Here is a 12,013-nt window from a genome sequence, read left to right as displayed (position 1 = left end):
CGGATTACTCCTTTAGCAGTAACAGGACAAGTTACAGTTTATAAATGATTTAATCATTCATTTATAAAATAACAATGTAATAACGAAAACATTAGACATATAATTATTATACTGTTTTTCTTTGTGTTACTATTTATAGTTATGTGTTTGAGTAAAATGAACATGTTTGTTTTATTCTATAAAGTACTGACAACATTTCTCCCAAATTCCAAATAAAAATATTGTCATTTAGAGCATTTATTTGCAGAAAATGACAACTGGTCAAAATAACAGAAAAGATGCCGTGTTTCCAGACCTCCAATAATGTAAAGAAAACAAGTTCATATTCATTTATAAACAACACAATACTAATGTTTTAACTTAGAGTTCAGAAATCAATATTTGCTGGAATAACCCTGATTTTCAATCACAGCTTTCATGTGTCTTGGCATGCTCTCTGCCAGTCTTTCACACTGCTGTTGGGTGACTTTATGCCACTCCTGGTGCAAAAATTCAAGCATCTCGGCTTTGTTTGATGGCTTGTGTCCATCCATATTCCTCTTGATCACAGAGGTTTTCAATGGGGTTCAGGTCTGGAGATTGGGCTGGTCATGACAGGGTCTTGATCCGGTACTCCTCCATCCACACCTTGATTGACCTGTCTGTGTGGCATGGAGCATTGTCCTGCTGGAAAAACCAATCCTCAGAGTTGGGGAACATTGTTAGAGCAGAAGGAAGCAAGTTTTCTTCCAGGATAACCTTGTATATGGCTTGATTCATTCGTCCTTGCTGAAGCACCCCCAGATCATCACCGATCCTCACATCCAAATTTAACAGTGGGTGTGAGGCACTGTGGCTTGAAGGCCTCTCCAGGTCTCCGTCTAACCATTAGATGACCAGGTGGAGGATCGGTGATGATCTGGGGGTGCATCAGCAAGGCTGCAATCGGGCAGATTCGTCTTTGTGAAGGACGCATGAAGCAAGCCATATACAAGGTTATCCTGGAAGAAAACTTGCTTCCTTCTGCTCTAACAATGTTCCCCAACTCTGAGGATTGGTTTTTCCAGCAGGACAATGCTCCATGCCACACAGACAGGTCAATCAAGGTGTGGATGGAGCACCACCGGATCAAGACCCTGTCATGACCAGCCCAATCTCCAGACCTGAACCCCATTGAAAACCTCTGTGATCAAGAGGAAGATGGATGGACACAAGCCATCAAACAAAGCCGAGATGCTTGAATTTTTGCACCAGGAGTGGCATAAAGTCACCCAACAGCAATGTGAAAGACTGGCAGAGAGCATGCCAAGACACATGAAAGCTGTGATTGAAAATCAGGGTTATTCCACCAAATATTGATTTCTGAACTCTAAGTTAAAACATTAATATTGTGATGTTTATAAATGAATATGAACTTGTTTTCTTTCCATTATTCGAGATCTGAAAACACGGCATCTTTTCTGTTATTTTAACCAGTTGTCATTTTCTGCAAATAAATGCTCTAAATGACAATATTTTTATTTGAAATTTGGGAGAAATGTTGTCAGTACTTTATAGAATAAAACAAAAATGTTCATTTTACTCAAACACATACCTATAAATAGTAAATCCAGAGAAACTGAACATTTGCAGTGGTCTCTTCATTTTTTCCAGAGCTGTATGTGCCCACTGGTCACAAAAATTGCAATATTAAATATTTACATGAAAAAATACACTTAAACATTTTAATAGAAATGCACAGTATGTTCATATGAAAATTGCAAATAAACTCTGGCACAAATCTGGGCAATAATTAGTTTACAATTATATTCAAGACTCTTGTGGTTCAGCTCTCATCTTAGATCATGAGAATCATACATTCATTTAATTGTGTCCAAACCTTTGCCTGGTTGGGTATTTTCAGCTGCGTCTCCTGGTAAAATCGGCCTTTATTTTATATGTGAATTCACCTGCTAAAACATCAATATCAAATGTACAGAAAAGACATCATATTTACCTTTGATTCCACAGTTCAATTGCAGACTTTGAACTTTAACTATAACATGACTTTCTAGAGTGCTTAGAAAAATGTCTCATTCAGGTCCTTGTATCTGTTGTGTCAAAACTCCAAAACTGATGCAAGTTTAAGATAACGGTGTATTTACAAATCTGACTGGTTAGGTGACTGTTCTAATATTGTGTACTTTACACTTTGATTTCTTCTTCTGTCTCAGGAAAGGTGAGTGGCACCCTCATGTGGCTGAATGATGAAGGTCTGTTTTTTTCTTCTTCAGGTCGATGCTGCTCCTTTAAGAGACTGCTGCCTTCTCCAAAGTGACGCGCTAGCACATTAGCAGCTTGCTGGAACCTCCTGGGCTCCATACTCACCTCAACTCTGATTGGACAACTGAGTGACGTATCTGTCATCAGCTGTTTACAATCATCGTCATCATCATCATCATGTTCCTGCTGAGTCTTGTGTGAGGTGTCAGAGCGCCTCGTGCTGCTCACAGAGACCCTCACACTCTCTGCAGAAGAGATGGATGGGCTCTCCATCTCTAACACTGAGCTTGACTCTTCCTCCTCTTCCTCTCTCTCCCAGTTCTTACTGCTACTAAAGAGACTGTTGGCGCTGTCAATCAACTGCAGAACTTCACTCATGAGGGAGGGGCCGAGGTCCACATTGAAGGACGTGAGCGAATCAGAGCGTGTCAGCGTCACGTCACTGTTCTCCTGCAGTGAACTCCGTCTGTAGTCTGTGAAGAGCGTTCCAGATGTTTCTCCAGGGTTTTGATCAAGCCGGGAAAAGCGAGGCAGTGTTACAAAACCAGAATGAAGACCTGCAGGAGAGGAGAGAACTAAAATGTTGCTGCAGCTTTTTCATTTATTATGGCATTAGTAAAATTGCAAGAATGTAGAGATTGGTGCTGAGTGACTCCAGCCAGGTCTCCTAAGCAACCAAATTGGCCCGGTTGCTAGGGAAGGTAGAGTCACATGTGGTAACCTCCTCGTGGTTGCTATAATGTGGTTCTTGCTCTCAGTGGGGTGTGTGGTGAGTTGTGCATGGATGCCGTGGAGAATAGCGTGAAGCCTCCACACACACTACGTCTCCACGGTAACGCGCTCAACAAGCCACGTGATAAGATGCGCAGATTGATGGTCTCAGACGCGGAGGCAACTGAGATTCGTCCTCCGCCACCCGGATTGAGGCGAGTCACTACGCCACCATGAGGACTTAGAGCGCATTGGGAATTGGGCATTCCAAATTGGGGAGAAAAAATAAAATAAAATAAAATAAAATAAATAAATACAAAAATAATAATAATATTAATAATAATAATAAAGTAGCGCCAATTTACACTAAGTTTAAATAGCAACAACAAAAAAAACATTTTCGCACTGAGTGTAAACAGTGTTAAATGCCATTTGCTCTCCTGTTAAATACTAACATACAGTATCACTGCAGTGTGTTTATTGTGTTTATTTAGAGTCCTACATACACCCTACACAAACCCCTACCCCTAAACCTGACCCTAACCTTACAAAAATTATCCATGGTTTTACTACAGTAACCATAGTATCACCATGGTAATTTGTAGGAAAATCACTGTAAACACTAAATTTAACATGGTTACTATATTAACACCATCATTACTGTAGCTAAAAACTCATCCACAGCGTCTTTACACACTACGCTATGGCAGCGACACTTGAGGGCACAGTTTGACTTTAATTTCTATGTTTCTACCAGACTATTAGAGTGCAAATAGCTCTGCTGTGTGGCAGATGATATTTACACCTAGTTCAAATAGTCATTCCATAATAATAATAATAATTGTAATTAATTTATGAGGTATTAATGAGGTAAAAGGTATTAAAATGCTTTCTCCACCTTGAATACATGTGTACATAATAACAATTTGAGTCAAGAATAATGAAGATGTTTCTCAGGGTTACTCAGTTTGACCTGGAAAAAAAATAGCCTTTTCATAACAATGTGAGAAATGTGGATATTAAAGGTGCTGTAAACGATTTTAGCTGTTCTACTAACACAAACTGAGCCACTGGATTAGCCACACCCCCTCTTTTCAAAACCACACCCTCCAAAGATACCAAATGAGTTTTATTGAGAACAGAAACGGTTGTTAAAAACAACAGCAGCAGAATAGCGCCCTCAACTGGCAACTGTTATGGACAACATGGCATAAAAATGGCATTAAGCCTCAATAATTCACTGCAACTGCAATACTATGAGAACACGCAAAATGATTGACAGGCAGAAAGTGTCAGAGACCACAGACACATTTTTGTTTGTTGTTTACAGAGTCTAGAGCTGTCACAGAGACCGATGAGATATCTTACAACACTTATTTCAGTAATATATTTCAGGGAGTAGGACATTTTTTGCATACATTTCCATGAAAAAAAACAGCTTACAGCACCTTTAACTGATATGACAAAATAATACTGTACTGTGTTTGCTTAGATGGACACAACATGTGGTGAAAAGAAATAAAAAACAAAACGTTAACTTAACTCAAAAGATGAACTCAAAACAGCAAATGATTCCACAACACCCACTTAAAAGTCAAAAAGACTCCAGATTTGAAGCAACTAAGAGTAAACAACTCAAAAGAATAATAAAAAAAAGAGAGTAACCTCAAAGAGAGAAGGGCAAAAGTAACATTTGTGAGATTAGAGTAAATGTGTGATGAGCAGTCTGTCCTCCATCTGCTACTATCTCAACAGCTGCTGATAATGATTACTTTATCAGTCTGATTGGTGGACAGATGGGTGTGCCAGTAGTAAATGGAGGTTCATCAGGTGCCCAACCACTCAAACTGATCTAGAAACAGGTGAGCATGTAACACTTAAACTAAATATAGAAGTTTTAAAAAGTGTCAACAGTGGCACAGTAAAAGATGCTCACATCTGATATTTGCCATTTTTCGGCTCATGTCACTAAAATATTGCTGAACAAAAGTTAGAAGGAATATTGTTATGATCTCTATAAAACTTCATGAGGTTTACTATTAAACGTGTAATATGCTCAGTGTCCAGTAGGTGGCAGTATGACGTCTTAGTGCTCAAATGTGCAGTGTTGAGTTTCCATGTCTCACATACTGTACATTTATTTTATGTGAACTCACTGCCCTTATGTGTTGTTATACTGTGTGTGTATGTGTGAGAGAGAGAGAGAGAGAGAGTGTGTGTGTGAGAGAGAGAGAGAGAGAGAGAGTGAGAGAGAGAGAGAGAGAGAGAGTGTGTGTGTGTGTGTGTGTGTGTGAGAGAGAGAGAGAGAGAGAGAGAGAGAGTGTGTGTGTGTGTGTGTGTGTGAGAGAGGTTGTATGTGTGTGTGTGTGAGAGAGTGAGAGAGAGTGAGAGAGAGAGAGTGTGTGTGTGTGTGTGTGTGTGTGAGAGAGAGAGAGAGAGAGAGAGAGAGAGAGAGAGAGAGTGTGTGTGTGTGTGTGTGTGTGTGTGTGAGAGAGAGAGAGAGAGTGTGTCTGTGTGTGTGTGTGTGTGTGAGAGAGGTTGTATGTGTGTGTGAGAGAGAGAGAGAGAGAGAGAGTGTGTGTGTGTGTGTGTGTGTGTGTGTGTGTGTGTGTGTGAGAGAGAGAGAGAGAGTGTGTGTGTGTGTGTGTGTGTGAGAGAGAGAGAGAGAGAGAGAGTGTGTCTGTGTGTGTGTGTGTGTGTGAGAGAGAGAGAGAGAGAGAGAGAGAGAGTGTGTGGGGGTGGAGTTTGGGTGTGTGTGTGTAAGTGTGTGTGTGTGTGAGAGAGAAAGAGAGAGAGAGAGAGTGTGTGGAGTTTGGGTGTGTGTGTGTGTGTAAGTGTGTGTGTGTGTGTGTGTGTTTGTGAGTGTGTGTGTGTGTGTGTGAAAGAGAGAAAGTGTGTGTGTGTGAGTGTGTGTGTGTGTGTGTGTGTGTGAGAGAGAGAGAGAGAGAGAGTGAGTGTGGGGGTGGGGTTTGGGTGTGTGTGTGTGTGTGTGTGTGTGTAAGTGTGTGTGAATGTGTGTGTGTGTGTGTGTGTGTGTGTAAGTGTGTGTGTGAATGTGTGTGTGTGTGTGTGTGTGTGTGTGTGTGTGTCTCTTCTTTTTTTTAGTTGTTTTATTTAGCTGTTTTTAAGTGAGTTCTTTTAGAATTGGTTCCCCAGAACAAGGGAAATTCCAGAATTCCAGAGATATGAAACACACATACAAATATCACTGCGCTTTTCCTATAAATCCTTCCCACATATATTCAGACAACTGATTGTCTCTGCAGAAATTTTCTTTGATGAGTCACATCTCTTTTAACGAATCTGCACCAAACACGTGTCATTCTTTGCATGTTAATTTTGGTGGTATAACCAAAGGGACAGAAGAAAGTGAATATAAGAATATATAATATATCTCCCGAGTCATTTTGCTAGTACTTATGTTGTTACTCATATTCATGGGTCATCAGTAGGCATGACATAAAATATTGATATATCAACTATTGATCGGCACGTTATTTTACCAATATATATTTTTGAGGCATCGATATAATAAAATTAGCCGAAAATTAAATTAGAAGCCTAATTTGCGTGCTTTCCAATTCACTCAGTTGGGCTTCTGTTGAATGTCAGTCGTAATAGCTTTGGGAGACCACAAGGGGGTGATGTAACATTTACTCAGGCACAGGTATCTCAAGGCACAGGTAACACAACATAGGACAGTATTTTAGAGCTCCTTGCACAGGACGCATACACACAAAAGTTACAAAGGTTTTTGTACTTCTTCAAGAATGAAAGTGATGTTGATGAGTTTGCAGTTTAGTGTATGAAACTGTGTATGAAACGATTAGAAATGGCGACAGTTATTATGCAATTTCTTTGTATGTATCTTTGAAGAGGTTTCCTTCAAGCTCTCAAACCACAAAACGACATACTTGTAACTGAAAATACATTGTGTAGGCTTTATGAAAGATGCATATACACAATATATCATTCAGCGATGGCTAGAATAAATAATCTGCGTCCTTTGATAATGATATGGGGCGAAATTAATGGAAAACTATGCGAGTTATGCTCTGTGGCACTGCAGATTTTTGAGCAGCCTCGAGAGACGGCAAGACCGCACAGTGTATGTAGTCAAACACCATGTCTTCACGTAGTGCTGGGTAGATTACTTTTGAAATGTAATCTGGTACTGATTACAAATTACATGACAAAAATTGTAGTCAGTAACATAATCTCTTGGATTACATTTTTAAAGTAATCTAATCTGATAACTTTTTGATTACTTTTGGATTACTTCTGACCTAATTATTTTTTATTTGATGTCACAGGCATTTGAGTTGTACCATTTTGACATAATGCTGTTTACCGGTAAATACATTAAAAGAAAACATACTTAATGGATCAAAATATGAGAATTTATATGATTATTTGAGTGTGTTGTGTGAGTCTGTTTATGAGTGTAATAAAGGCACATAAAATGTTCTTACTCTGACAATTTGGCATTAACTTAGTTATTTTTGTAAATCAACGTTATAAAAAAAAGTTAAAAAAATTGTCGCAAAAGCACATAAATGTAAATTTTTGAAGCCGAGAACAAAAGTATAACGGGATCCAGCTTGTACGTGATAGCTGTGCGGTTCAAATCATGTTCAGAGCGGGTTGAGCAGGACCGGTTACAGTGGTGCCATGACCCGGATGGGAGTGAGGTTTATGGGGGTGAGTGTAACGGGAGCCATCTGGTGCGTGATAGCTGTGCGGTATGTGTAAACCTCACTCCCCTGGCCTCAAGAGGTGCACTAGCAACAGAAGTTAAGCGCTGTAGCCTTTAGCCTCCTCGTTAGTGCACCCGCCTCCCATGCCTGCTGATGCCGGTTCGAATCCCGCTCAGAGCGGGTTGAACAGGACCAGTTACAGTGGTGCCGTGACCCGGATGGACGTGATAGCTGTGCGGTATGTGTAAACCTAACTCCCCTGGCCTCAAGTGGTGCACTAGCAACAGACGTTAGGTGCTGTAACCTTTAGCCTCCTCGTTAGCGCACCCGCCTCCCATGCGAATCCTGTTTGGAGTGGGTTGAGCAGGACTGGTTACAGTGGTGCCATGACCCGGATGGAAGTGAGGTATAGGGGGGTGAGTGTAACGGGAGCCATCTGGGGTGAGATAGCTGTGCGGTATGTGTAAACCTCACTCCCCTGGCCTCAAGAGGTGCACTAGCAACAGACGTTAGGCGCTGTAGCCTTTAGCCTCCTCGTTAGTGCACCCACCTCCCATGCCGGCTGATGCCGGTTCGAATCCCGCTCAGAGCGGGTCGAACAGGACCAGTTGCAGTGGTGCCGTGACCCGGATGGACGTGATAGCTGTGCGGTATGTGTAAACCTAACTCCCCTGGCCTCAAGAGGTGCACTAGCAACAGACGTTAGGCGTTGTAGTCTTTAGCCTCCTCGTTAGCGCACCCGCCTCCCATGCGAATCCTGTTTGGAGCGGGTCGAGCAGGACTGGTAACTGTGGTGCCGTGTCCCAGATGGACATGATAGCTGTGCGGTATGTGTAAACCTAACTCCCCTGGCCTCAAGAGGTGCACTGGCAACAGACATTTAGACTCCTCGTTAGCGGCCCACCTCCCATACCGGCTTACACCAGTTTGAATTCCACTCAGAGTGGGTCGAGCACGACCAGTTACAGTGGTGCCGTGACCCGGATGGATTTGATAGCTGTGCAGAATGTGTAAAACTCACTACCCTGGCCTCAAGAGGAGCACTTGTGACTGATGCTAGAGGCTGTAGCCTTAAGCCTCCTCTTTAGCATGCCCACCTCCCTTACCGGCTAGTGCCGGTTTGAATCCTGCTCGGAGTGGGTCGAGCAGGACCGGTTACAAAAGCAGTTTGCGAAACTAAAACTAACTTTACCGCACTAATGCAATCAGTTCAGCATTTATGTGTGGATTACCATTCCACCTTCAGTGTAATTATGGCTGGTGGCTAGTATCAGGTCTGTGTGTGCAGTTCCACCTCAATTTGACAACGCTCAAAAAATTTACCAAATGTATATCAGCTGTAGGCTGATTTAGAATAAAGAATTAGAAGGATCAATAAATTAATATGTAATCATGTAATCCATAAAAAAGTACCTAATCTGATTACGAGTATTTTAAAATGTAATTCAATCTAATTAAAAGTACTTGGTGTTGTAATCTGATTACGTAATCCAGATTACATGTAATCAGTTACTACCCAGCGCTGTCTTTACTGCACGTGAGTGGCGTGATGTGATATGTCAAATATACATTACTCCCAAACAAGTGTGTGATGTAGATGTTTGTGTAAAAAACGGTTTAAAGGAATTGTAGGCTGTGTGCCCAAAATGTCATTTAAAGGCCTTTAAAAACATACAAAAGAAAGATCTGATTATTGATCAACAGTTCATCTCAGTAGCTGTTATGTGTCTGTGTTCAGGCTCTTACCGTACGAGCAGAGCGACTGCGCAGGTGAACTGATGGAGATGGGGAGCAGCGCCCTCATGTGGTGGCCACTGGAAGTGTCCAGGTTCAGCTGAGGCAGAGAGATGGCATTTTTAATGATGGGTGAGATCGGCGGGGGAGGGGAGGTGAAGTCACGTGACCCCCCTCTCAGCCGAGGCGGCGGGTTTTTCCGTACGTGTCGAAGTGTGCGCGAGAAAAATCGTGTTGTTTTTGAGCCGGATGGTGAATCTGGGTTCCCCGACCCTCCGTCGTTCATTGAACCGCCGTAGTTGCTTAAAAATGAGGTGTCACCGAAAACATCTCCGCCGCGGCCAACGTGCATAGTGTGGCGGAAGTCCCCGAGCGGTGGGCTGATCATGTCCACTGACAGGTCGCTTTTAAAGCGCCGATTATTGTTAGATGTGGTGACCAGTCCTTTAATCGCAGGCAATTTTCCCAAACTCATGACGATAAAATTATATTCAAAATAATCCTTAAAATAGATCCAGAAGGCAACAACAAAAAGAGAAAAAATTCACTGGTGAAAAACCATCAAAAAGTGTCTCAGTTTATCAGAAGATATTATGATGTGCTCAAATCTAATGAACACAAATTGTAAAAACTCACATCAGAAAATGCCAAAAGCCTTAATGTTAGTGTAATACAGCATAAATGTTTAATATAAAAGCATTTATTCAAACAATGGTGCGAGCGAATATGATAGCAGTGAAAGCGAAGCGAACACTATATATGGGTTTTCGTACTGAAATATCTGATTAAATCTGAATAAATCTTTTGCTGGGCAGCAAAACCAGAAATATGCAAAGTCTTAAAGTTTATATCCTGGCAAGAACTCTGTTATTTTAAGTTTATTCACACTAACGTAATTGGGCATCATTATAATAGCGTCAGCAACCTCAGTGATGATTACATGAAATGTACTTATAGATAAAAATACACTATTGTTTTTTTAAATGGCCGTTTTTGCAGAGATACAAGCGCGTCGAACGGCTCCGGCAACTGAGCATTTATAAATAACCCATTTAAGAAGTCTAATAGGATTTCCAAGGAGTTTAAACACCTTTTAATGAGCACATAACTCCAACTTGTTTTAGCTAATAGAAAATAAACAGGTTTCTCGCTCAGCTGTGATCCACAAAATATCTTCAAAACACCTCACCGAACTTTAAGTCGCCAAATTCCTCCAAAAAACCCGAGTTTAGAGATATGTTCATTAGATTTACACATGGCAGAGTTTAGCCATTTCATTTAGCTTTTTTCAAACGTCAGTTTGATCCATCAAAATGTCTGGCGTATATCTTTTCTAAAACAACATAAACGTCTTCCACACCAAAAGCAGAACGTTGTTGCTCCAGGATTGTGAGCGTATATCTGTGGGATATTTACAGCACCGTTAGTTTGAACCGTGCTTTTCCTGAAGCTCTGTCCAACAGTGTGTCCACCTGACGTCCACTTGTCTGACCTCTGATATGTTGTTTTGGTGTTTAAGGAGCCCACCATGGGCCTTTAGTGTCCACAGCCCCCAAAACAAACCCGCTAAAGCGCATCAGAAGCAAGCAAGCATGTGTTTAATCCCACTGTGATTTGTAAGTGGCTGCAGAAGGTTTGATCGGCAGAGATTGGTCTGGATTAGCTGGATTATTTTTCTCTCTTCCTCTCACTTCTCTTATTCTTTATTTCACTGGACAGTCTCAATCCATTTAGTCGTCTGTCAGTCAGTCTTTTCTTTTCACACCACAACAAATGTCCTGAGCAAGAGAAAGAAATCAAAAAGCAGTTTTCTGTTTAATGAGAATCTGTATTATGTTGATAATCTGTGTGTAGTAGCCACATGAAATATCTCTGATTTCATTTTTGGGGATCAAATAAAATCACTTGGTAAAGTGAGAATTGATTGGTCTTTTTTAATGGCACATACACACAACAAAATTAATACATTTAGGTTCCTATTCCATTTAACGATTCCCATTAAAACTGATGTGTGTCATATTTATCAAGCACGTTTGTAAAAGGATGATTCGCACAAAATCTGTCAAGAAAATGTCCTGGTTGTGTTTTACTCCAAAGTCAAGAGACACAAATATTAAATTATATTTTACATACAGAAAAGTATGCATATTTTTACAGCCTTAAGCATATAAGCATACGGCCTTTAAACATATTTTAAAAAACAATTTTTTTTACTTTGTGAGATTATTTTAATGCATTTTACCTCCCAATTGTCTTTACAGCAATACAAAAAACAGGTCATTATGATATTCTCATTTCCGCAACATAAAAAGTTGATAAAGTGTAAAGTATTTATGTACTCATTTTCACTTATTTTATTACATTTTTTGAAGTACAACAGTCATATAAAAAAACTACTGTGTTATGGTAATGAGAATAGGGGGATAAATGTTATTAAGTGTCCTGAAAATAATGTCACAATGCAAAAAATCTTAATAGTCCTCCTAGGAATAATTTTATTTATGCAAATATAATTAAAAGATTTTTTATTGATTCGGGATTAAATATATAAATTAAAATATGAAATATTTTAACCCTTTAAGCTGTGAATGTGTTTTTAAGGATTTCCTGCTTCAGTGGTATACCCAAAA

General features: G+C 40.4%; 1 protein-coding gene across 1 annotated transcript; it reads right to left on the bottom strand.

The window, feature by feature from the left end:
• Positions 1 to 1,560: 1,560 nt before the first annotated feature.
• On the bottom strand, positions 1,561 to 10,763 carry LOC127451290 (cdc42 effector protein 1-like). Its single transcript, XM_051715861.1, has 2 exons — positions 9,396 to 10,763; positions 1,561 to 2,798 (listed from the first exon to the last, which is right to left on the bottom strand). Exons 1-2 carry the CDS (start codon positions 9,856 to 9,858, stop codon positions 2,164 to 2,166), a joined length of 1,098 nt encoding a protein of 365 aa, XP_051571821.1. The 5' UTR covers positions 9,859 to 10,763; the 3' UTR covers positions 1,561 to 2,163.
• Between the last annotated feature and the right edge of the window lie 1,250 nt (positions 10,764 to 12,013).

This window comes from Myxocyprinus asiaticus, chromosome 14 (assembly GCF_019703515.2).
Source record: "Myxocyprinus asiaticus isolate MX2 ecotype Aquarium Trade chromosome 14, UBuf_Myxa_2, whole genome shotgun sequence".
NCBI classification, from domain to species: domain Eukaryota; kingdom Metazoa; phylum Chordata; class Actinopteri; order Cypriniformes; family Catostomidae; genus Myxocyprinus; species Myxocyprinus asiaticus.
This window is presented reverse-complemented; position numbering and strand designations above follow the sequence as displayed.